The sequence below is a fragment of the Phoca vitulina genome, unplaced genomic scaffold (genome assembly GCF_004348235.1).
Source record: "Phoca vitulina isolate PV1807 unplaced genomic scaffold, GSC_HSeal_1.0 scaffold7, whole genome shotgun sequence".
Lineage (NCBI taxonomy): Eukaryota > Metazoa > Chordata > Mammalia > Carnivora > Phocidae > Phoca > Phoca vitulina.
In genome coordinates this window covers 10,928,862-10,954,889 of record NW_022589710.1, presented here as the reverse complement: position 1 = coordinate 10,954,889, position 26,028 = coordinate 10,928,862, and the positions used below count along the sequence as shown (strand labels likewise).

Genomic DNA, 26,028 nt, shown 5'->3' with positions numbered 1-26,028 from the left:
AAAGCCACCCCCACCCACTGGGAGAATAACCCTTGTCTGGGCAGTAACTTAACGTCTCTATGCCTCAGTTCTCCCTACATACAAAATGAAAGCTACAAGAAATTCTCGTGAAAAGATTAATAGTTTGACATTATTGTTTTGAGAGCTTCAATTCAACAAGATAAGACAGAGGGCCTGGCAAAATAGGGAGAGAATCTAGTGGGGAGGGCCTTAAATGCTAGGCCGAGGAGTTGGATCTTAATATAATAAAGATGTGTAAAGATTATCGAACAGGGTAGTAGCCTTATCATCGATGTCTGTCTTAGGAGGAAAACCGGCAGCAGGAGGTAGAATGGAGGAGAGAGAGATGGAAAAAGAAAAGTTAAGAGAGTATTGCAAAGGTCCAGACAGATACTGTGGAAGGGAGGAGAGGGAGGACTGGGAGCAATTTAAGAGATGAGACAGACAATCAATTACAGACGCAACAGAATTTGTTACTAAATGGTGTGATGAGTGAGGGAGAAGAAGGAGGATTTGAATAGGACTTTGAGGTTTCTGGTCTGAGAAATGTAAAGAGGCTGATGCCATTAAGTGACTGGAAGCACAAGGATGGCATGTGTGTTTGTGCGTTTGTGCGCGTGCGTAACAGGTGACATGGGGCAAAGGTTAAGGAATGATTTTGTCGCGTCTTTTGAATTGCCTGTGGACGCCCATGTGGTGCTGTCCAGCTGGACAGTTAGAGTAGGTCTGGAGGCGCTTGTTCATAAAAAGGAAAGGAATCCTCTTGTAACGCGAACAGGTCATTTTTATAGTCCTCACCATTAGCGCCCTAAACCCTGAGATTATTACCTCACCAACAGTAAAAGCTGGATTACAGCTCACTGTGTGAAGGCCCTTAGTTCCCACAATTTCTACGGGCAAAATATTAATTGTGTTTAATTATTGTGCGGCATAATACAAAGACTAGGCGATATATTGTGGCTTCTAGAGGGCGTTTGTTTGTTTTTTCGCGGCAGCCCTCAGGGAAAGGAAACTGGACAGCTCCCCAGGTGGCATTCGGCCCCTTCCGGGTCAGAGCCGGCCAGCCGCGACCTGCCCGCAGCCATGTGGGTCTGGGCCTTCGGGCCCTTTCCGACTGGGGTGCTCCAACCTCGGGCGGAGGGCCCTGCCTTCCTTCTTCCTACAGCTTACCGCCCCCGGCCCCCCGCGCCAGGGCGGGGCGGGGCAGGCTGCTCCGAGACCCCGCCTCCTCCTGCCGCCACCAGCCCCGCCTCTCCCGCTGCTGCCGGCTCCCTCCGGCCCCGCGGTGCGGTGCGCGCCTGCGCTGGCCCTCGCCTCGGAGCAGCCATGATGGTGGGTGTTCTCAGCAGCGCCGAGCCCCGGGCGCGCGGTGGGGGCGGCGGGCGCGGGGCGGGAGCGGGGGCCGCGGCGGCCTAGAACTAATGTCTCCCTTTGTGTCTCCCCAACTCCATCTTCTCCCCTGGTGCGCCGGGCCCGGCGACCCCGCAGGAAGGCCTGGACGACGGCCCCGACTTCCTCTCGGAGGAGGACCGCGGAGTAAGTTCTGCTTCTTTCTCGCTCTCGGGACCCTTCCGCCCCAGCCTTGGCCCCTGGGTGTGGTACCAGGAAGGGTCCCCTGTCGCGCTGCACCTTCTCCCCGGCGTCCTCCTTTCGGTTTCCTCGCTGCACCGCGCCCCGCCCTCTTACAGCCGTTCCTCCCTCGGGGCCGCTCCGTTCTGATTTCCCGGGGACCCACGGCCGCTTTCCTGTCCCCCGCCCCGACTCGGACCCTCCCGTGGACCTCCTCCCCCGCCCGGCTCGGGGCGCAGGTGGGAAGTGGAAGTGGAAGCCGGAGCTGGGTCCTTACCCCTCACCCCCCGACCCTTGGAGGGGCTATGAAAACACATTCTGCGACCTTTGTGGCGGCACCCTCAGTTTTCTCCCGTTGTGGACCTCAAACCCGCTGCCGCCCACTCTTCTAACCTTCTAAAACAGATATAGTACAAGCTTTTTCTAAATTGCCCCTTTGCAAGGAATTTTACAGTTGCCGAACCTTAACTCGTATCCAGTATCCTACCAGATTTTGCAAAGTGCTGGAAGCTCACGATACCTTCACGTTTCTTAATGTCCAAAAAATACATCTTTTGCGGAGTTCCCTTGGTGATGGTTTGAGGCCAGTTGCCTGCCACTTAAGAAAGGGCCTCCAGGCTCCGATTCCTCCCTCCCACTCTCCCCCCTCTCCCTCTGTTTGCCTTGGCTGAAGGGGGGTAATCTGTATAGTGCCTTGTACAAGTGAGCACTTGAAAAATATTGATATATGATGATTGCAGCTCAGCAAGGTTCCTTGGGTCCATCACGTTTAACAGCCTGCACTTCAGTTTTCCATTTTACCTTTACTTATTCATGTTGGATAATGTGAGAGACACATCAGTTAGTCGATTTTTGGCAAGTGACAAAATATTGTTGTGGGATATTACTGTTTTTTAAATAAAAGATGAGGTAGTTAGTATTAACTGATGAGCTTTATAAAGTTTTCAAATGGTGAGAAGGATACAGAGGGGGCTGCATACTTTTATAAATGATGTTTTAATAAATTTCTCAGTTTACACAAAAGCATCATTTAGAATTTCTAGTTAGTGTGAAAGCATCATATAGGATTTCTGGTTATTTCTAAAAAGTTTAGTTTCTAATGAGTTTTTAAAAACTGTGTAGGTGTGTATCTGTATCTTCTGGGGTAAGACCGTAGCGTTAGATGGCCACTTAAAAATTACGTTTTGGGGGGCGCCTGGGTGGCTCAGTCGGTTGGGCATCTGCCTTCGGCTTGGGTCATGATCGCAGCGTCCTGGGATCGAGCCCCGCGTCGGGCTCCCTGCTCAGCTGGGAGCCTGCTTCTCCCTCTGCCTGCCGCTCCCCCTGCTTGTGATCGCGCTCTCTCTCTCTCTGTCAAATAAATAAATAAAATCTTAAAAAAAAAAAATTACGTTTTGGATTTTAAAATAGGGAAGCCAGTAGAGTTGTGTAATGAAAGGAGAGGAATTGATAATAGTATAATTAAACTGATTTTTCTAAATATAAAGCAGTTGGCACTCTTTATTTAGATAACTTTGTCTCTAATTTTTGTGGTCTACCAGAAAAAGCAAACAGGATTTGCAAACAGGATTTGCCCTCCTGTAAAATCTGAATAATGTTCAGTAAAAGTATTAATTTTTTGAGTATTTATTTTGATATGAAAAGCAGAGTATTTTCTGGTTAATATTTGCATTCATTGCTTTATGCCTTTGGTAAGATTTGTTTATGAAACTCGAAGCACTTACGTAATGTGTCCAAAAACTTTTTTCATGTATTACAAAATTAAAGGGAAAGGGAGACAAAGAGCATGCCTGACCAGGAGAAAATGGAAAAAACATTACCATGAATTTTTTTTTAAAAAGCATTTAGACTGTCATAGTGAATATGTATATATGTCCAGTTCTTCCTTTTTGTCCTGTGGAACTGGGTGAATTATAGTAATAATTATAGGTGGGCACTGTGTTAAGTACTGTATAAGCATTGTTTCATTATATCCTCTCATTATCCTTGTGAAACTTTTAGTATTCACCTTTTACAGGTTAGAAATCTGAACCTTGGAGGACGCCCGGATGGCTCAGTCATTAAGCGTCTGCCTTCGGCTCAGGTCATGATCCCAGGGTCCTGGGATCGAGCCCCGCATCAGGCTCCCTGTTTGGTGGGAAGCCTGCTTCTTCCTCTCCCAATCCCCCTGCTTGTGTTCCTGCTCTCGCTATTTCTCTCTGTCAAATAAATAAATAAAATCTTTAAAAAAAAAAAAATCTGAACCTTGGAGAAACTGAGTAAGCGGTGTAAGGTCATGCAACCAATGAGTGGGAGAAGTGGACTTTTTTTTTTTAAGATTTTTTTACTTGTTTGAAAGAAAGAGACAGAGGTAGCTAGAGAGAGCACAGGCAGGGAGAAGAGGAAGAAGCAGGCTCCCCGCTGAGCAGGGAGCCCGATGAGGGGCTGGATCCCAGGACCCTGGGATCATGACCTGAGCTGAAGGCAGATGCTAAACCGACTGAGCCACCCAGACGCCCCTGAGAAGTGGACTTTAAACTAAACCATGGTTCTGATATCCGAGCCAGTACCCATATTTCTCAAAGTGGCCCTGAAACATTTGCTTCAGAGTCACCTGTGGCGTTTGGAAAACAAAAGTTTCTGGGTCATGCCCTAGGAAATCACATTCTCCTGAAGTAGGGAGAAGGACCGATAACTACTTCTTTTTTTAATACTTTATTTCTTCTTCTTTTTTTAAATCCAGTGTAATTGCCCTACACTGCTTTTTCCGCAAGCACCCAAGAAGATTCTGTTGTGCACTGAAGTTTGATGACAGCTGCACAGTTACCCTGCTGTCCATCATTTCAGGAACAGAAATATCTGGCCTGTTTAAATTTCCTTATATTGTGTTTGTTCTGAAATAGACTGCCATAATTAGAACTTTTAGACATTGTACTTTTAGTTTAGGTTATCTTGTTCAGCCTTTTAAGAAAGTCTTGAGAGAGAAAAAGCAGGAAGTGCGTGTATCAATAGGAATTTTTATATAAATCACAGATTCAAAAATAATTGTAAGCATTTCATACAGAGCAGCAGGTAAGCAAAATTAAAGTCTATATTTTTAAATACATTCTTAAGCAGCCTTAAATTTTCATCATGATTTTTGGAAAAGAGAATCTTATAGCCTTAAAAAAATATTGTTTTGTGAAAAACTTAAAAAGCAGGCTTTAAGAAATACACAATATTGAAAATTACTGGCTACTCTTCAGCCATACCTCTACATAATAGGCTTTTTTTTCCCCCAAAATGAAGGACAGTAACATATTATTTAGTAAACAAATGAGCCCTTTGAACTGGACACATTTTGCTCTGATGTGCTTGTTAAATAAGAGCCGTGGGTGCCAGGGTGTTGGCATAATTCTCTTAGCATTTGATTTTAATTCTAAATAATATGTTTATTGTTTTCAAAATTACTTCAGGTGGAGTAACTACACCTCTCCTGGACTCCTAACCTTGCTCCTCCCTCTCTATTCCTTATCTTTGTCATGTTATCATTTTCCAGTCATGCAAGCAAGAAACCTCTGAATTGTCCTTCATCTCCATATCAGAATAGTCACTGAGGCCAGTTAATTTCTTTTTTTTTTTTTTTTAAGGTTTTATTTATTTGTCAGAGAGAGAAAGAGCACAAGCAGAGGGAGTGGAAGGCAGAGGGAGAAGCAGGCTCCCCGCCGGGCAAAGAGCCTAATGAGGGACTTAATCCCAGGACCTTGGGATCATGAACTGAGCAGGGGGCAGACACTTACCCGACCCAGGCATCCCTGAGGCCAGTTAATTTCATCTCAAAAATGTTGTTTATCCTATCTCTATTTGTCCGGCCCCACTTGTCCTTGCTATTTCTTGCCTGGATTGTAGCAGTGCCTGTCATTGGTCCGTGTGTCCTTTCTGTCTGCCTTCAATCCAGGCTTCACATTATTTAAAGTTACCTAACTTTAAATGACTAAATCATATAACGACACTAGTCAAAAGTATTTTCTTGGACCCAGTTCTTCTTGCAGTAAGGTTCAAACTCCTTGGGCTAGCGTTAAACAGCGTTCATGACACTTTCAGGCTGGCTTCATTTCTCAGTATATCTTTCCTGCTAGACACATTCTGGTCTGCTTGTCATTGCCCAGGCACTTTAATGTGTGTTTTATGCATGCTTATTAATGTGGTAGAGTGCTTTTTTTCCTCACCTTTTTTTTTCCACTTGAAATTTGATTTATTTTTGAAGACTTGGCCAGATGTTTGCATTTTCCTTTGTACCTACACAGCATTTAGTTTGAGCATATTCCAAATTTATTGATAGTTATTTTAGATAAAAATGTGACATTGATTATGTTGGCAGAGGATGAGAAGATGAATGTTGGCAAAGGAAAAATGGAAAGTTCCTGCCCTAAAACCATCACAGTATGGTGACAGATAAAGTGCCATGGGAGTACAAAGGAGGGAGTGTTTGCCTTTGGGAGAAGGGGAAGTAGTGAAGACAATGATAGCTACATACCTATGTAGCATTTACTGTGGGCCGGGTACTTTCCATATATTAACTCAATTCTCAAATCCCTGTTAAGTAGCTGCTACTATTCTAGTTTGGAAAGGAGAACTGAGGTTCAGAGAAATTAAATAACTTGCCCAAGGTTATAACAGCTAGTATGAGCTGGTTTCAGACTCAGGCAGTCTAGCTCCAGGTCTGGCACTCTTAACCACTGTGCTATCACCTAAATGAGCTAAGCCTTAAATATTGACCAGGAATTTTGTAGCCTCTCAGGGAAGGGGAAGGCTTGCCAGCAGAGTGGAGAGCCTGGGTAGGTAATTTGGTTTCGCCTGGAGCACTTGTTCTCACAGGAAGCAGGGGTAGATAATGGATAGTACACATGAGTGTAAAGTGCATAATAATTAAGATTCTAGGCAGTGGGAAGTCCTTGGGGATTTTAAGCTGGGAAAGCCTTATGCCCAGATGAAAATAGCATTGTAGATTACTCTGATGTGGAGGGTGGGTTGATTGTTCCTTTCACAAAGCAGAGAAGCCAGTTAACAGGCTGTTGTAACAGTCCAGATGAAAAATGATGAAGGTATAACTAAAGCAGTGGAAGAGAGGATGAAAGAAGGGACGTAGCAAAGAGCTATTGAGGAGATAGAATTGACAGGGCATAGTGACTGTGTAAGTACATGGGCTGGGCAGAGAAGGAGAAAATGAGGAATGCAGGCGAGAAGAACAGAGTTAGGTAGATCATATGTTTGGTTTCATATATGTTGGATTTGAAGTGCCTGTAAGGTATCTAATCCCTTTCCTGCCAAAGATCTGTAAGGGTGAGGATTGTGCCTTTTCACTGCTCTGTCCCTAGCTCCTAGGACAGTGATTTGCACATTGAAGGCACTCAGTTGTTTAATAAGTGACTACTTCTGGGCGGATATGTCTAGTTGGTACTGTGAAAGTATGATTGGGAATTTAAAATAAGAGGTCTGAGTTGATGATAAATATTTAGGAGTTATAGTCAAGAATGGCTGAGATTGCCCAGGCTAGATAGCATATGTGGAAACCAACATTTAAGGGTTATAGGGAAGAAATAGATCGGTCGACAGGGCTGAGAGAGGTAGGAGGGATATGAGAGAAGTCCCCAGAAGTTGAGAGAGTTTAAAGGAGTTAGACAGAATGATCACCAAGGCAAAATACTGCAGAGAGGTCAAGAACACTAAAAAATTACTGGATTTGGGGCGCCTGGGTGGCTCAGATGGTTGGGCATCTGCCTTCGGCTCGGGTCGTGGTCCCGGGGTCCTGGGATCGGGTCCCACGTCGGGCTCCCTGCTGGGCGGGGAGCCTGCTTCTCCCTCTGCCTCTGCCTCTCTCTCTCTCTCTCTGACTTTCATGAATAAATAAATAAAACATTTAAAAAAAATAAAAATAAAAAATTACTGGATTTGGAAATTAGGTATTCGGTGTGTACAGAGTTTGTGAGACCGAGTCTAACCTTGACTAGAAGAGCAGTGTCTGAAAGGGTCGTGAAGCAGACAGCACAATTAAATGCTCGGGTGGACAGATGGACACTGCTTGTGAAAAAGTGGAAAGGATGATGAGGTTAGATTTATTTGTAGGAGAGTTTATTGATAGGTCTGAGGGAAAAACAGCTGCTAATGTTTGTTTCTTTGGGATGTGGGAAACCAGGTCACTTGTTGAGAGTGGGGATGGAAATGAAGAGGGTTGAGGTAGTAAAAGTTTGGAGTAGTAACCGAAGGGAATTGGAAGGAGAGCTGAGCAGATCTACTCAGGTGTGTTGAGTGGTTTTAAGAGCTGAATGCAATTCGAAGACCATTAATTTGTAGTAGACCAATATAAACAGTTGTGACTTTTCTCTAGCCACAGCGGCACCTCAGAAAGCAAAGGTGATTGTTGAATTGAGTGTGGGAATTTGCAAGCCAAGTATGGCAAAAAGAGCTATGAGAGTTGACGGGACCAGTAAGAAAGATATTGGAGTGACATGTCATGCAGTGGAGTGGAAGAGGAGGGAAGCAGAGAGGGTAACAGACTGCAGACATACGGAAAGGTCACAGAACAGGAGAGATTGATAAGGTTAAATTGTACAGAGTACAGTTGGTGAGGAAAAAGAGAATGGGAAGTACTTAATTTTGTGTTTTATTACATAAAGTTGATTGTCTCCCTCACTACCGATTTCTTGAAGGCAAGGCTTTTTGTTCACCCAAGACAGTTGTTTGAAATCTATTAAAACAAGATGAAAAATTGATTATTTGGTTAAAAGTACTAGGGAAGGGGTTCCTAGGTGGCACAGTTGGTTAAGTGCCTGGCTCTTGATTTTGGTTCTGGTCATGATCTCAGGGTCGTGAGATCCAGCCCCCATTGGGCTCCGCACTCAGGAGTCTGCTGGAGATTTTCACCCTCTTCCTCTGTCCCACCCCCCACTCATGCTCTCTCCCTCTCTCAGATAAGTGGATAAATCTTTTTTTTTTTTTTTTTAAGTTTATTAAAGGGATGCCTGGGTGATTCAGTCAGTTAAGCGGCTGCCTTCGGCTCAGGTCATGATCCCAGGGTCCTGGGATTGAGTCTCACATAGGGCTCCTTGCTCAGTGGGGAGCCTGCTTCTCCCTCTGCCTGCCACTCCCACTGCTTGTGCTCTCCCTCTCTCTCTCTCTCTGACAAATAGATATCTTTTTAAAAAGTTTATTAAATAAATGCACATTCGTATATTGTCTAAAGAGTAAAGTGTTATATTTGTACTACCAGTAATATTAACTTTGACTTGGAGGGAATGCAGAAGTGGACACCATTAGTACTACCCTAGTAATACCCTAGTAATGTTTAATTGTGTCTGATATGGTATGTGAGAGGAAATCTGGTTGCAAATGCCAGTTATGACTTTCTCTAGCCACACGCAGCAGCTCAAAGTGTAAAAGCAGAGAGTTGATGGTTGGATTAATACCAATTACGAGAATTTGTAAGCTGGGTATGGCAAAAGAGCAGTGGGAGTTGTGAGACCAGCAAGAAAGGCATTGGATAGGGCTCCTGGATGGCTCAAGTCAGTTAAGCGCCTAACTCTTGATTTCAGGTCAGGTCATGATCTCAGAGTCCTGAGATCCAGCCCCGCCTTGGGCTCTGCACTCAGTGGGGAGTCTGCTTCTCTCCCTTTCCCTTTCCCTCTGCCTGCTCCTGTGCACGTGCTTGTGCTCTCTCTAAAGTAAATAAATACATCTTAAAAAAAAAAAAGGCGTTGGAGTGACATATCATGTGACCCTAGTAATGTTTTGTTGTTTCTGGTGTAGTATATGAGAGGAAATCTGGTTGCAAATGCCAGTTTCCAGAAAAAATATATATAATCAACCACGGATTTGACTGCTCAGTATCAGACCTACAATAATAATAAAAATGATATATTACAGGACTTCCAAAATCATATCTGGGCTAGGAGTTAAACATTTAAAATTTGGCCTGAATTAGTGAGCCTAATGGAATTTACTTCTGTCTGTCTCAGGGGTTTTCCATTGACTGTACTGTAATTACAGTTTCTTAGCCCAGTTATGATTACCACCTTTCTTTCTACGCTTCTCTCCTTTCCATTCAACACATTATTTATTGAAGTCCGCCACTGGGAATATAGCAATGAACAAAACAAAAATCTGTGTCCTCACAAAACTGACATTCTAGTTAGGGAGGACTATTAAAAAAATAAAATATAGTAGATGGTAAATAAGTGATATGAAAAAAATGAGGGGGAGGGATAAGGATTGTTTGGGAGTGGAGAGAAGGTGAGCTATAGTAGTCTTAGGGTTACCAGGAAAGGCCTTCCTGAGAAGGTGACGTTTTGGTAAATACTTGAAGGAAATGAAGGAGTGAGTCATGCAGATAGATATCTGGGGGCAGAATATTCCAGGTAGGGGGAACAGTAAGTGCAAAGACTCCTGAGGTGGCAGCATGCCCCAGTGTTTAAGGAACAACAAGGAGGCCATATGCATGTTTACAGTGAGCCAGAGGAATAGTAGATTAGCCTGAGAGATGATGTCAGATACAGATTTTGTAGGGCCTGGGAGACCCCTGTAAGGACTTTGGCTTTTCTCTAAGCGGGGACCCCTTAGTTTTGAGCAGAGGAATGATTTTTAGTTTAATGGGATCTTCTGGTAGCTCTGTAAGGAGTAGATTGAAGAGGGTAAAGGGTAGAAACAAGACACCAGTTGGGAGGCTATTGCAGTAGAGTCATTTTCCTTTTCTTCCTCCATCCATCCACTTATCTCTGTACATTTGCTTTTCTGGCAAAAGATGAACAACTAATTTTTTAGGAGTGTTCTAGGGTAGATACATTATAGTAAATGAGTCAGTATAGTAAATTAGTAGTGAATGTCTTCTTTACTAAGTAATTATATGTGGAAAATGAATCAGCAATAAGGCAGTATCTTTAAATTATCTTTTTTTTTTTTTTTAGATTTTATTTACTTGAGAGAGACAGAGAACACAAGGGGAGGGGAGTGCAGAGGGACAAGCAGACTCCCCACTCAGCGGCTCACACTCAATCCCAGAACCCTGGGATCATGACCTGAGCTAAAGTCAGACACTTAACCAACTGAGCCACCTAGGCACCCCTAAATTATCTTTCTAATGTTATGTATTTATGTTGCTTAATCCATTTTCCCTGCCAAGTCTTTCTCTTGACCTTGACACAAATGTTTAACCTAGTCAGTCTCTGACAAAAGAATACAAAGTTTATCAGCCCAGATAAGGATTAAACCAGTGAATGTCATCTAATGAGAATTTCTTCACACCGACCTCACTAGTTTCAGTCAATTAAATGTTGGTGAATCACAAGTTGTTTCCCTTAATAAAAACTCTCTAACATTATTAACTCTAAAGAAAGAAGAAAACATGCCTGAAAAATCTTGTGTACATTTTATGTAATTAACATTAAATTTACAATATGATACTTTATCAAATTGAAGGCACAATTGTTTGGAAGGTATACTTTCTTTTATGTACCACCAAGAAAGAAAAAACATTTTCAGTTAAACTGAAATTTGTCGTCAGTTGCAAGGCATTCCTATTTCAAATGTTAAAATATGCAAAATATGCATCTAGAATTGATGAAATAGAGCAGATTAGCTTTCAGTGGAAATTTTATATTTGTGTGGGGGATGATTTCATTTTATTGGCTGGCTTTTCCATTATACATCTTAGTTATTAGAAACAGGACTTTAAAAAAAACCCTAATGTGTGTGAAGCAAATCTTACTGCCAAACAAAATAATTTCTTTATGTCTCCTTTTCTCTGTAAGCTCAGGAAATGGAAAAAAAAAAATTGAGTTGTGAGGTGTATACCAGAACTGACTGTAGAAAGGTGCAATATCGGGATGAATACTTCAGCTGACATTTTGAATTTACTATGAAATATAAAGGAGTCACAATCTTACCACCAGCATTTTGCTGTGACCGTATTTATGATTCATGCACTTTTCCTGAGATCAATTCTAGAACAGTTTCTAAAAGAATGAGGAAGACAAATGATAGATTGGATTGTGGCCATTAAGGCAATATGTGAGTGGCTACAAGCTTTAATAAGGCATACAAAAGAGAATTTACAGAAGAGGTGGAAATTAAAGAAGTAGAAATGTAAAAGTAAAGGAGGAACTGGAGATGATTGTGGTTATGATCACAGGGATGTAATCTGTGTATTTTTCAAAAGTCTTCAAACTATATACTTAAATTCTGCATTTCATTGTACGTAAGGTATACCTAAAAAGAATCCAAGAACAAAAGCAGTAAATATATAAGAATGTTTGTTATTAATAAAAGTTACAATTTTAGGGGCGCCTGGGTGGCTCAGTCATTAAGCGTCTGCCTTCGGCTCAGGTCATGATCCCAGGGTCCTGGGATCGAGCCCCACATCGGGCTCCCTGCTCCGCGGGAAGCCTGCTTCTCCCTCTCCCACTCCCCCTGCTTGTGTTCCCTCTCTCGCTGTGTCTCTCTCTGTCAAATAAATAAAATATTTTAATAAAAAATAATAATAATAAAAAAATAAAAGTTACAATTTTAAAAAGCCAAGTGTTGTACTGTCAGAAAAAGGGGAGGGTGTATTTGATATACAGGGATAAGGAAATAGAAGAAAGAAATAATAATTTGGAATAATCTTAAATTGGAAGATAAGTTATTCAAATGTAGAAATCCTGAAAAGTGTGTTTCCACATTAATAATGCAACAATTAAAATAAAATAAATATGAAAATAAAAACGTACATATAGCTATGAAATCCGGCAACACTGTTTTATATAACCATTAAAAAGAAAATATTGGGGCACCTGGGTGGCTCAGTCGGTTGAGCATCTGTCTTCGGCTCAGGTCATGATCCCAGGGTCCTGGGATTGAGCCCTGCATCGGGCTCCCTGCTCTGCGGGAGGCCTGCTTCTCCCTCTCCCACTCTCCCTGCTTGTGTTCCCTCTCTCGCTGTGTCTCTCTCTGTCAAATAAATAAATAAAGTATTTTTAAAAAATAAAAAGAAAATATTAACAATTGAGATGAAGTTTTGACAGAATATAAAGACAAAGCAACCCTGAAAATTTAGGCTAGGGTTCCCAAACACAGTTTTTAAGGCTTTTTCCCTGAAGATTTTTAAAAAATTTTATTTTATTTGAATTCAATTAACATACAGTATATCATTAGTTTCAGAGGTAGAGTTCAGTTATTCATCAGTTGCGTATAGCACCCAGTGCTCATTACATCATTACATCACTTGCCCTCCTTAATGCCCATCACCCAGTTACTCCAGTCCCCCACCCACCTCCCCTCTAGCAACCCTCAGTTTGTTTTCTATAGTTAAGAGTCTCTGAAGATTGTTATAAGTCTGTGGTAGGGCCTGGGGTTCTGTATTTTTAACAAGCACCCAGGGGGTGCCTGGATGGCTCAGTTGGTTCAAGTGTCTGCCTTCAGCTCAGGTCATGATCTCAGGGTCCTGGGATCGAGCCCCAAGTCTGGCTCCTTGCTCAGCAGGGAGCCTGTTTCTCCCTCTGCCTGCCACTCCCCCTGCTTGTGCTCACTCTCTCTGACAAATAAATAAAATCTTTAAAAAAAAAAAAGGTTTATTAGAGCACATGCACGTGTGCGAGCAGGAGAAGGGGCAGAGGGAGAGGGGGAGAGAGAATCCTCTACAGAGCGAGTAATGGCTTGATCTCACCTCCCTGAGATCATGACCTGAACTGAAATCAAGAGCCAGATGATTACCAACTGCCCTTTCCAGGTGTCCCCATATATGCATTTTTAAATATATGACAAATCAGAGAGTATAAACAATTTTGCTTCCAGCATTTTTTCCATTTACATTGTAATTAAAATTTGAAATGCTAATGACGGGACACCAGGGTGGCTCAGTGGGTTAAGCATCTGCCTTTGGCTGGGGTCATGATCCCAGGGTCCTGGGATCAAGTCCTGCATTGAGCTCCTTGCTCGGCGGGGAGCCTGCTTCTCCCTCTGCCTGCAACTCCCCCTGTTCGTGCTCGCTCACGCACTCATTCTCTCTGACAAATAAATAAATCTTTAAAAAAAAATGAAATGCTAATGACTACGTGAGATTCCCAAAATAAGTCCTGGGTTTTACAACTACAGTATTTGAAGTAAGCTAGGTAGTTAATTAGGCTTTAACTATTTCATATCTTTGCAGCTGGCTAAGACTTTATTTTCATCTTATAGTGTATTTGCTTTTTTTAATAAGTCTCCAAATTAGTCAGACATTTTAGAATGTATATTTGTTTAAAGGGAAGAAAAATTGATGAAATTTAAGAATTATAAATAGAATTAATGGTAAGCATTATAAAGTAGAGGGGCATCTGGCTGGCTCAGTCGGTGGAGCATGTGACTCAATCTCAGGGTTGTGAGTTTGAGCCCCACATTGGGTGTAGAGTTTATTTTAAAAAAAAAAAATTTTTAAGTAGAGAAGTCTTCTCATAGACAAGTAAATGAAAGCACTAAATAGAGAACATATTCAATTCTTGGAACATAGTAAAGCTTGTAGAGTAAAATGTGAGATTTAATTCATATCACAGGTGGTAGTTGAGTATTTACTATATGTTACCATTTTTCTTAGCATTTTACGTATGTTATATGTAATATATTTAACTATATATATAATATATATAAAACTATATATTGTAATATATAAACTATAATAGTTTCATTGTTTATTCCTGAATTAAGCAATAGAGTTAAAATTATTAGCCAATATTCTTTTCATTATTTTGCTTGTTGTAAAAGGTAGATATTTTCCTGGGCACCTGGATGGCTCAGTCAGTTAAGCGTCTGTCTTCGGCTCAGGTCATAATCCCAGAGTCCCCAGATTGAGCCCCACGTCAGGCTCCCTGCTCAGCAGGGAGTCTGCTTCTCCCCCTGCCCCTCACCCCACTCTCATGCTCTCTCTCTGTCTCACAAATAAATAAAATCTTTTTTTTTTTTTTTTTTTTTAAGATTTTATTTATTTATTCATGAGAGACAGAGAGAGAGAGAGGCAGAGGGAGAAGCAGGCTCCCAAGGAGCAGGGAGCCTGATGCGGGACTCGATCCCAGGACCCTGGGATCATGACCTGAGCCGAAGGCAGACACTTAACCATCTGAGCCACCCAGGCGCCCCAACAAATAAATAAAATCTTAAAAGAAGAAGAAAAGGTAGATACTTTCCTTAATTTTAGAGCACTTGAACTTTAATGGACGATAGTTTATGTATTTTTTTCAAACAAAAGGTCTCACATATTTATTACTGAACCAACCAACTGGTGCAGAAGCATAGTAACAGAAGAATCATTTCCCTAATAAAACATGTCTATTGCTCAGGTTGTAGTGATGTTACAGAGTGATAGGATATGAGTATGTGACCATGCAGCATAAATATGTGTGCCATCCATGTGCTGTTCCTTATAGACCAGCTTGGTTCTTTTCCAGTGCCTCTTGAAGCTGTACCTGATTTTGATACCAGTTTTCATCTGAATCCACTGGGGAATGGGACAATTATGCTTTTGTTTCTTGGCCAGAAATTGCTTGATGGGTCTTGTGAGAAGATCCAGATCAGAGTATTAATGTGCAGAGTTGGGATTCAAACCCAGGCCATCCAAACTCCTAGGTTAGGGAGCCTTCCAGACTTCCCTGCTGTCATCCATGGTGAGGAACAGTCAACCATACACACCATGATGGCAGAGAAACAGGAGAGAGAAAAAATAGTTCACTTTTTGAGTGAAATTATAATGAATCATGGTTAGCACATCGACTCATACAAAGCATAGTTGAAATGTGTAGAATGAAAATGAAGATAATAACATACCCAAAGCACCTGCCTCCCAAAATATATATGAGGTTTAAATGAACTTTTAGATTTAAGATTCTTTTGTTATTTTTGTTTCGTTTTTGCATTATCTGAATGTCTGAGAAAAGAATGAAATTCTCTATAAGCCCACAGAATTTTTCATTAAGGTATTATCTTTTTCTAGCTTAAAGCAATAAACGTAGATCTTCAAAGTGATGCTGCTCTGCAGGTGGACATTTCTGATGCTCTTAGTGAGAGAGATAAAGTAAAGTTCACTGTTCATACAAAGGTAAATGTGATTTTGTACTTGTATTATTAATAGCTATTTATTGTGCAAATGTTACATATGTAATAATATATTGACTGGAACTTTGGTTTTGAACAAATTAGAAACCATATTTTAGTTTATAATTCACTGCTTTTATTTTAACAAACAGTTTTAGGGAATGTACTTTTTTTAATATGCTTTTTAAAGGTTAACATTTAAGAGTTAATCACAGAACCTAGATGTAATGCAAATTTAATTTTCTCTAGACTTATTAACATGTTTCAGTATTCTTGTTTTCAATTTTGTTTTGTTCTTTCAGTTAATTATATTACTGTCTTAGAGGGCATTTGGGTGGCTTAGTTGGTTAAGCCTCCAACTCTTGATTTCGGCTCAGGTCATGATCTCAGGCTTGTCCCTCTCCCCCCCACCGACCCTCCCTCTTTCTCTCTCTCTCTCTCTCAAATAAATAAAACTTTAAAACTAAATAAATTACTGTCTTAAAAATTATTTTCTTCTTGGATTTTAGTTCTCAGGCACATTTTCAGATCTTAAATTTATTTTCCTTTAAGTAGTTGAGTTTGATATATATTAATAACTTTTAAGTAATGGTAGCAATACAATATAATAAGAGGCTGTCAGCTTACTTTCTTAAAGATCCCAGGATAATTTTTTCTGGGCATCTCAGAGTTTTCATAATAGAGTTTAAAAGTACTGATAATCATTCATATAAGACTAATTTAAGAAAATAAGATTTAAAATGTTTATTAAAAGCTTTTTAGTGTAATTTTTATATTTCTTCAAGAGAATCTCTATCTTTGCAGAGTTCATTGCCAAATTTTAAACAAAATGAGTTTTCTGTTGTTCGACAACATGAGGAATTTATCTGGCTTCATGATTCCTTCGTTGAAAATGAAGACTATGCGGGTTACATTGTAAGTGTTGGGGTTCCATTTTAATCCCATTTTGTAGGAACTTTTTAGATACTTTGTTATGTGTTAAATTTGTTTAGCATTTTAGTGAACTGGTGTGATTTTTAAAAATTGTCAGTTACAAAACACAATTGACTACCACCTTTTATCCTGAATTGTCTAGTTTGAGAGTGTGGAGATATGGTATCTTATGCTCCTTCATTTAAACTTAAATTCTTACTGTTTATTGGAATTGAAATGGGCTTTTCCTAGAGATTAAGGGGATGTTATAAACCATACCCATTTTGAACCCTTAGGTAGACAGATATTTAGAGTTGGAGGGTTCCTTAAGAGGTTATCTAATCTAAGTATGCATCGGTGTTGTGCCTCAGCTGTTGACCACACTCAGATTCCTGAAATTTAGTTTCATTTGATCTCCTTGAAATCATCCTGAACTGATTCTGTCTCCATCCTTATGGCAACACTCCTCAGTCATTTGCTTTTTCTTTGTAAAACTCAGAATTTGGTGGACCACTGGCAGTGCCTTCTTTTTTTTCTTTCTTTTAAAAAAATTGCCGGTTTATATAAAGAATCAACACAGGAACAGCCAAAAGGAAGAGATAGATGCATAGGACAAGGTACAGGGAGAGGGGGTTGGTGCAGAACTTTCATGTTCTGCAGGTGTACCACCTTCCACCTTCCAGCATGTCAGTGTCTTCGCCAGCCTGGAAGCTCCTCCTTCTCTTCCCATGTTATTTCCACCTTTTCTTCCTCATCTTGTCTAATTTTTTTTTTTAGTTTTATTTTATTATGTTATGTTAGTCACCATTCATTACATCATTAGTTGTTGATGTAGTGTTCCATGATTCATTGTTTGCGTATAACACCCAGTGCTCCATTCAATACGTGCCCTCTTTAATACCCATCACCAGGCTAACCCATCCCCCCACCCCCCTCCCCTCTAAAACCCTCAGTTTGTTTCTCAGAGTCCATAGTCTGTCATGGTTCGTCTCCCCCTCAGATTCCCTCCCCCGTCATTTTTCCCTTCCTACTGTCTTCTCTTTTTTTTATTTTAACATATAATTTATTATTTGTTTCAGAGGTACAGGTCTGTGATTCAACAGTCTTACACAATTCACAGTGCTCACCTAATGGCATTTTCTTACTATCATGTCCTTCTACACGCTAAACACTCCTCAAAGATCAAGACCATATCTTATTTAGGGACGCCTGGGTGGCTCAGTTGGTTGAGCCCCTGCCTTCAGCTCAGGTCATGATCCCAGGGTCCTGGGATCAAGTTCCTCATCGGGCTCCTTGCTCATCGGGAAGCCTGCTTCTCCCTCTGCCTGAAGCTCCCCCTTCTTGGATTTAAAAAAAAAAAAAAAAAAAAAGGACCATGTCTTATTTATCTTTATATGCACATTGTTCAGCACCATTCCTGGCACATAGTAGATGTGGTGTATGGGCATCCATGAATGTGTGCTCGGCTGTACTTGATGCTTCCTTCCCTATGGCTTTCCTCAAGTATAACCCTTCTCTTGTATTCATTCTTTAGCTTTCCCCTACTTAGCTGTTCTTCCTCTTATTTTCTTGCTTTCTTTACTTTCCATCATTTCCCCTTAACAGTTCTTCTAGGCCCTTCCTCTTAAGATAAACTTTTTCTTTATCCTTCCCTTGAATGATACGTCTCTTCTAGATCTTATATTTTTATTTAAGGTAAGTGTTTACTTACCCACTGTGAGTGAATAGAATGATGTTAGTCATTAATCCCTGTCTTGTTCTCTTGGTTTTAAGTCAGTGCTTTCTTCTTCTGATAACACTCCTCCAATTCAGGAACCCTTTTTAACATTCCTTGCTAGATCATACTCTTGGCATTCATGAATTTTAAAAACATAGAATAGCATAAAGCTACTATGAATTCTTTAATTAAAAAATATATTTGTATTTAATCAAACCATTTACATACTTCTGAAAAATGGTATGCATCTTCTTTTAGTGTATAGTCAGAGCTTAATGTGCATATACATTTGAGGACTCCTTAAGTTGCCACATAGGAATCTGCAGATTAAAGTTTGGAAACTAGTGTTCTTATACTAGAAAATAGTGTTCTGCTGTATTTCTTCCTTGGTGCAAAGGACCTAATCAAATTCTCTATCCTGAATTGGGATATTCCTGGTGTCGTGTTCATTCAGGATGTCTTTAGCTCTCCCAGATACAGTCTTTTATGGTGGCAGTAGTACAACTGCTGTGAAAAAGAAAATAGTCTTTAAATTAGTGACTTGGTTCTCTTACAGATCCCACCAGCACCACCAAGACCTGATTTTGATGCTTCAAGGGAAAAACTGCAGAAGCTTGGAGAAGGAGAAGGGTCCATGACAAAGGAAGAATTCACAAAGATGAAACAGGAACTGGAAGCGTATGTGATTTTTGTTGTTGCTTTTGTTAATTGTGCTTGTTTTAATGCCTTTTTCTGTGCTCTCTGATATCCCATCCTTTTAATCATTTCACCACAGTGACCCTTTCTGAAAGATGCAGGTTTAAGCCAAACAACCAGTTTTAATGATCATGATCAGAGCCTACAGGAAAATTATAGAATAATTGTCTGTATTGTAAAATTCTTTAATGTTTTAAATAGACTCTGAAAATTGAAAACAGAGGATCCAAAACTTTATTTAAAAATAGTAGAAAGGGAAATACGACTTTTTAAAGCAGAATGTAACTTGCTTTGTTTTTTATTTATAAGGTTTTAGTCATTGCCAACCTAGTTTTCTTTTTTCGTTATGTGCATACTACCCAAACTTCTATTATTTCTCATAGAAATATGCACTGAGCAACTCTGCATATATTATTTTCTTTTTTAAAAAATGTGTGTGTGCGTGTGTGTGTGTAATTTTTGCCCTCTTTTTTTCTGTCTCTGGCTTCTGGCTGAAGGAAAAAGAATAGGAACAAAGTAACAAGAGAATAGTTTTTAAAATGTTTTCATTAAATGATTATTAGTTTCACATGTACTAGAAATGTATTAAATCCTTGAAAAAATTTGAGATAGTTTCTATTTTATTTTTAGCATACTTGCTAAAAATACCAAGTCTTTCCCCTTTTACTAGACATATGAATAATTTTAGATTTGCAGTATATTGTTTTTCTGTGTTTTGGGAGCTATACAAGGAAATAACTTTCCTTGCATCATCATCACTTCCATCACTCTTTTTCTGGCCATTTCTCCTCTTCATGCATTTCCTTTTCTCCTCTTCCACTTAGTTTCGGCTTTTAAGCGTCTATCCACATGGCTACTAGACTCCTCTTCAGAATGCTAAACTCATTTGACAAGATAAATTAGCAAAGTAGATCTTTTTTGTCAAAGTGTAAGGTGCCAGGTATTTTAAGATTTTTGTCCATGCTGGGTGCAAGCAATAGTCTTGAGAGCAGACAGAAATCTATACTTTTATAGTTATAAGACTGAAAACTGGAAATTAGCAGAGCACATTAATATTAAAGAATCTGTGGTTTTCCAGTGGCCCTGATCATGATTCTTTTGTGGTCTGGTTAGGGGTTGGATAACAGAGAACCTTGGGTTTATTCTACTGCTACCTCCATCCTCTGCATCCTTCTTTTTTGTCTTCACTGAATGACTACCCTCACAGAGATCAAACTTCTCCCAACATTGGTCCTGCTGGTTTGCTGGTATGTAAAATTTATCCTCCTTGCACGTAGTTGAAGCAAGAATATCGGGCCTTTTCCTTGAGTGTTTCTTTTTTTCAAACTGACATATATTACTATACGATCGCTGTGATTCACTGATGATATTAAAATATTTTAAACACAGTTTTTCAATGTAATGACAAAAATTAGTCTCTCTACGGTATGCTTTTTTCTTGTGTGTTTGGGTCATTAGATGAAAATAATTATTAATGTCAAAAATATGTTTACTGAGGATTGGGTTTTATTTTTTTTTATAAAAGTGTTTAAATGCAGTAATTATCTAGAAATTGAGTCATAAAATTGTGTTGAATAACTTGTAGTATACTTTCTCTGGAGCTGAAAATGAACCCCTCTATAGTTACTTTAACATCAACTTGCATAGGAAGAAAGGTTCATAAAACCTAAAAATATTAACATTTAAATATAATAAATACTATTAACTAGCATGAAGCCTTTTCAGAGCTGGGTTTTATATATTTTATTAACAGTTCAACTAAAATCTTTGTTTATGTGGATTATATCTTTATATCTTTAATTTTGCTTTTAGTATAATTCAGAGGATTTGTTGAAAAAATTGTTGCAGATGATTTTCTAGTTGATGCAGTGTTTTACCTTTAATTTTGTGTATTGTTTCTAGTGAATATTTGGCAATATTCAAGAAGACTGTTGCAATGCATGAAGTGTTCCTATGTCGTGTGGCAGCACATCCTATTTTGAGAAAAGATTTAAATTTTCATGTCTTCTTGGAATATAATCAAGATGTGAGTATTGATTAAAGTAGTGATCAAGGTTTATTTTTAGAGTTACTGGGAAAGGCAGGGAATAGTTAGATGACCCTTTTTTGTAACATTCTTATATTTCAAGGCAGTTTAAAATGATACTTTTGTAGTGGTAATACAGTATTTCAGTAGAACTTGAGGAGATTAATTGAAGAAATGAGGGAAAATCATGTTACTACATGGGATATTGATTTTCATCCTGAATTGTGAACTTTTTAAGAAACACGGTTATCAACTTGATTGTTTCTTAAATTTGAGTTTGGAGTCGTCTGAAGCCTTATGGGGAATCCCAGCGAGGTGTTTGAGCTAAAGAATTCCAGATTAGTTTTGGGTTAATCATTGAGTTTTGATCTGTTTAACTGACCTTCTTCAGTCCGATTGCTCCTAACCTTCCTCCCTCCCTGCCTGAAAACTGTTACAGTGCAAATAGAAAAATTGGTGCAGGGCGCCTGGGTGGCTCAGTCGTTAAGCGTCTGCCTTCGGCTCAGGTCATGATCCCAGAGTCCTGGGATGGAGCCCTGCATCGGGCTCCCTGCTCCGCGGGAAGCCTGCTTCTCTCTCTCCCTCTCCCACTCCCCCTGCTTGTGTTCCCTCTCTTGCTGTGTCTCTCTCTCTGTCAAATAAATAAATAAAATCTTTAAAAAAAGAAAAAAAGAAAAGAAAAATTGATGCAATTGAGCTTTAAAGATTTCTTCATTTGTAGTACTGGCGAAAAAAATTTTAATGGGTGGGCGATACAGATCTTGGGATTTATATTCGGATGACAAGATTAACTCATAATTTTAGCAAAAAAACAAATGTAGCATAGTGCTAGTTTGTTTACAAGTTAACATCAAGATCAAAGAATTTTGTATATATAAATCTGTCCTTCTGGTTTGGTTTTAGTAGACATGACAATGACAATAAAATGTCCTAAGTCTAGCAGTAGAGAACATATTTTTTTAAAAGGGTATGAAGTAACTCAAGATCACAGAAACATAGCACTTAAGCATGGGTACTTTGACAAGCATAAATGTGGTATGTGATACTGGCATGTGGTCATTTGTAACTAGGAATTAATTGTAAAGAATGCTGGCTATATCATGAATTATAAGAAGTGAAAACAATTCGAGAGTAGGGTTGCCAAAGAACACATGATACAGAATGCTGTCATCAATTTTTTACCCTTATGTGTTTGTTTTTCCTCAACCTTATTCGTGGCCTGGGCCAAAACCTTAATAATAATTGGTAGAGCAGCATTGTATGTATACAGTGGGGCGTGGTATTATCGGTTCAGGGCGACTTGTGTTAGAGGAGCCTCGTGCTCCACGTACTCTAGCACATTGCCAAATCCCTTAGTGCTATGTGAAATTACATATCTGTATTTTTTTAATTTTATTTTTTAAACTTTTTTTTTTTTAAGATTTTTTATTTATTTATTTGACAGAGAGAGACACAGCGAGAGAGGGAACACAAGCGGGGGGAGTGGGAGAGGGAGAAGCAGGCTTCTGGCCGAGCAGGGAGCCCAGTGCGGGGCTCGATCCCAGCACCCTGGGATCATGACCTGAGCCGAAGGCAGACGCTGAACGACTGAGCTACCCAGGCGCCCCATATCTGTATTTTTTTTTTTTTTAAGATTTATTTATTTGAGAGAGAGCAGATGCACGAGCAGGGAATGGGGAGGGGCAGAGGGAGAGGAAGAGACTCTCGAGCAGATCTTGTCATGGGGCTCAATCCCAGGACCCTGAGATCACGACCTGAGCCGAAATCAAGAGTCACACACTTAACCGACTGAGCAACCCTCGTGCCCCATATGTATCTGTATTTTAAAAAATTGTGTATTTATTATTTGTCTCCCTCTGCTAAAATATAAGCTCTCTGGAAGCAAGGCTTTAATTTTTCACCATTGTATCCTCAGTACTTTAGAATAGTGGCTGACAAGATGTAAAATAAGTATTTGTTAAAATGATAAGTGAATGAGGGGCACCTGAGTGGCTCAGTTGGTTAAGCCTCTGCCTTCAGCTCCTGTCATGATTCCAAGGTCCTGGGATTGAGTCCTGCATCCGGCTCCCTGCTCAGTAGGGAGCCTGCTTCTCCCTCTGCCTCTGCCACTCCCCCTCCTTGTGCTCTCTCACTCTCGCTCTATCAAATAAATAAATAAAATCTTTAAAAAAAAAGGTAAGTGAATGATTTTTAATTGTTTAGATCAGCTTTATAAATAGCTTTCAGAAATCTTAGGGTTTCATAAGTTTTCTCCCATCAACGTACATTTTTCTTCCTCCCAGACTAATACATGCTTAATAGAGATAATGATGTGCTGCATTATAATAACCCTTTTAATATCAGCATATGGTGTTTTGGAGAAACTCTAAAAAGACAGGAAAGTGTTTTGCAAATATTCTGTACAAATTAATAGCGGAACACCTGGGTGGTGCAGTCAGTTAAGCGCCTGACTCATGATTTTGGCTCAGGTCATGATCTCAGGATGGTGAGATCGAGCCTCGCATCAGGCTCTGTGCTCAGCATAGAGTCTGCCTAAGAGTCTCTCTCCCTCTGTGCCCCCCCCCCGCCAACGCTCACGTGTTTTCTCTTTCTCTCAAATAAATAAATCCTTCTAAAAGATATAATTAATTAATAGCAAGTACATTAATAGGTTATTGAAGATTATAGGCCCAAAACTAAAAAGTTTCTCTCAATCTTGTTCTGATGCTGTTTCTCAGATCTTTACTCACTTCACTGGGGCAGGAAAAGCAATCTGTATGTGCTATTTTGTTATCTGAGTTTCAGAGGGTCATGGGACTGATGAGCTGTTGAAGTAGGGCTAGGGTGCTTGAAGTCTAAAAAGGCCATGGGGCATCTGGGAGGCCTAGAAAAGCTTGTTCTAGTGTTTAGTTGTGTGAGTAGTCACTGTTGTAAGCATTTAGTGTTGCTTTACTTAGGTAGCTATATACCTTCTCTGTTTCTACTAGGTATAGTCTGAGTCTGCTTAACAATAGATTAAATATTTAACCCAATTAATTCCCTTGGGGCGCCTGGGTGGCTCAGTCGGTTAAACAGATGCCTTCGGTTCCGGTCATGATCCCAGGGCCATGTGGGATCGAGTCCCACATGCGGCTCCCTGCTCGGCGGGGAGCCCGCTTCTCCCTCTCCCTCTGCCTGCTGCTCTGCCTCCTTGTGCTCTCTCTCTACCTCTCTGTCAAATAAATAAATAAAATCTTAAAAAACAAAAAACACCCTAATGTCCATTCAATTCTTGCTACCTTATCAGTGGCCACACCCAGGACCCTCTCTCTTATCTGAGTTCTTAAACTCTAGTATTAATAGACTCCAAACATTGACAGCTAGACTCCAAACATAGACAACTCTCTTTTTCCCTACTCCTATTTAGGTTGTTCTTTAACTCACTGGTACATCTAGACCCTTGACCTCTCCTGCATTTTGACCCTGTTAGAAGCCCTTTTGTCTTTACTTATTTCTCATCTAGTCTAGATTGCCTGCTCCATCATTTATAACAAGGTTATGACTTTAGACAGCTCTCTCCCATTTTCCATAAAAGCTCATTTCAACTTTCAGCAGTTCCTCTAGAGGAGAAAATGACTGTGTTCACTGGGAAGTGGAAGCCAGTCAGAAATCAAATCCTACAACTCTATGTGTGTTCCACAACTCTCAATCACCATGGCAGCCATGATCATGTTTTAGCTTTTTTTCTTTTTTTTTTTAATTTCTTCCTTTCTAATCTGGATACCCTTTTAATTTCTTTTGCTTGCCTATCTGTCCTGGCTAGGACCTCCAGTACTATGTAAAATAGAAATGACAAGAGCAGACATCTTTTGTTTCGTCTCTAATCTTAGGGGGAAAGCATTCATTGTTTCACTGTTAAGTATGATGTTAGCTGTGGGATTTTCGTTGATGCTCTTTATCAAGTTGAAGTTCCCTTCTGTTCCTAGTTTGTTGAGTGTTTTTGTTATGAAAAAAGTATAGCTATTGAGATGATGTGGTTTTGTCCTTTATTCTGTTAATATGATGTATCACATTGTGCCTTTCCATTTTGATGAAGATATCTTTCTAGCTCTCCTGGATCCCATGTACTTCTACATCTTTGGGATCTCTTCTGACTGAGTTTTCTTCTTAACTCTGAACATTGTGAAACTCTGTAAAGGTATTGAGTAAGGAGGAGATGCTCAAAATTTGATTTTGGAAGTCATCAACAGAATGGATTGAATTGAGGAAATGAGAGATGTTAACTAGTAGTCCAGTGTAGTAGTTAGGCAAGAAAAATGAGGTTTTTCACTAGGACAGTGGGAAAGAAAGGGACAGATTTCAGGATTTGATGGTAGAATTTGAGCTGTGAGAGACAAAAAGAAGTTGTAGATTATTTCAAGATTTTTAATGAGAGGTGTGGGGCTTAAGGGAATATGTTGGAGAGACTGGTTGGATGGAGGGACCATGGACAGGGAACCAAGAAGAAAAATTTGGAGATTAGATTAGATTATAATGAATACTGTCTTAGTTTAATGTGGGTTTAGCAGAATCTCCATATAGGGATATAATATAGGCAATTGGAAATAGGGTCTGAGGTTCAGGAAAGAGCTTAGGGGTAGTGATCATGATTTGTGAATCATTTACATAATGGTGAACATTGAAGCCATGGCAGTAGATACGGAAATTAGATGGGATGTTACATTATGGGACACCCTGGTGCAGCAAGTGGTAAAGTCAAAGAGTTAGCTGCTTCTCAGTTTTGCCTTTAGATAACCATTCTTGCCATCTGGAGTCACCTTTTGTGTCCCTTATACTGTAAGTTGCTGATCCCCAAAACAGGACAAGACATGATATTTGGATGAGTTCAGAGTGAAGAGTTTGCAGAATATGGGGCGCTTGGGTGGCTCAGTAGGTTAAGCATCTGCCTTCGGCTCAGGTCATGATCCCCGAGTCCCAGGATCGAGCCCACATCAGGCTCCCTGCTCAGCGGGGAGTCTGCTTCTTCCTCTGCCTCTCACCCCACTCATTCTCTCTTATTCTCTCTCAAATAAGATAAGTAAAATCTTACAAAAAAAAAAAA

The 26,028-nt window shown here is 40.0% G+C and overlaps 1 protein-coding gene across 1 annotated transcript in view; it reads left to right on the top strand.

Moving 5' to 3' along the window:
* The first annotated feature begins 1,063 nt into the window (after positions 1 to 1,063).
* Positions 1,064 to 26,028, top strand: part of SNX6 (sorting nexin 6) — a 55,383-nt gene continuing 30,418 nt past the window's right edge. Inside the window, exons 1-6 of the mRNA XM_032404934.1 lie at positions 1,064 to 1,332; positions 1,489 to 1,536; positions 15,518 to 15,622; positions 16,423 to 16,533; positions 18,804 to 18,925; positions 20,846 to 20,969. Of these exons, the coding sequence (XP_032260825.1) occupies positions 1,084 to 1,332; positions 1,489 to 1,536; positions 15,518 to 15,622; positions 16,423 to 16,533; positions 18,804 to 18,925; positions 20,846 to 20,969 (759 nt within the window). The 5' untranslated portion in view covers positions 1,064 to 1,083. The remainder of the gene's footprint in view (positions 1,333 to 1,488; positions 1,537 to 15,517; positions 15,623 to 16,422; positions 16,534 to 18,803; positions 18,926 to 20,845; positions 20,970 to 26,028) is intronic.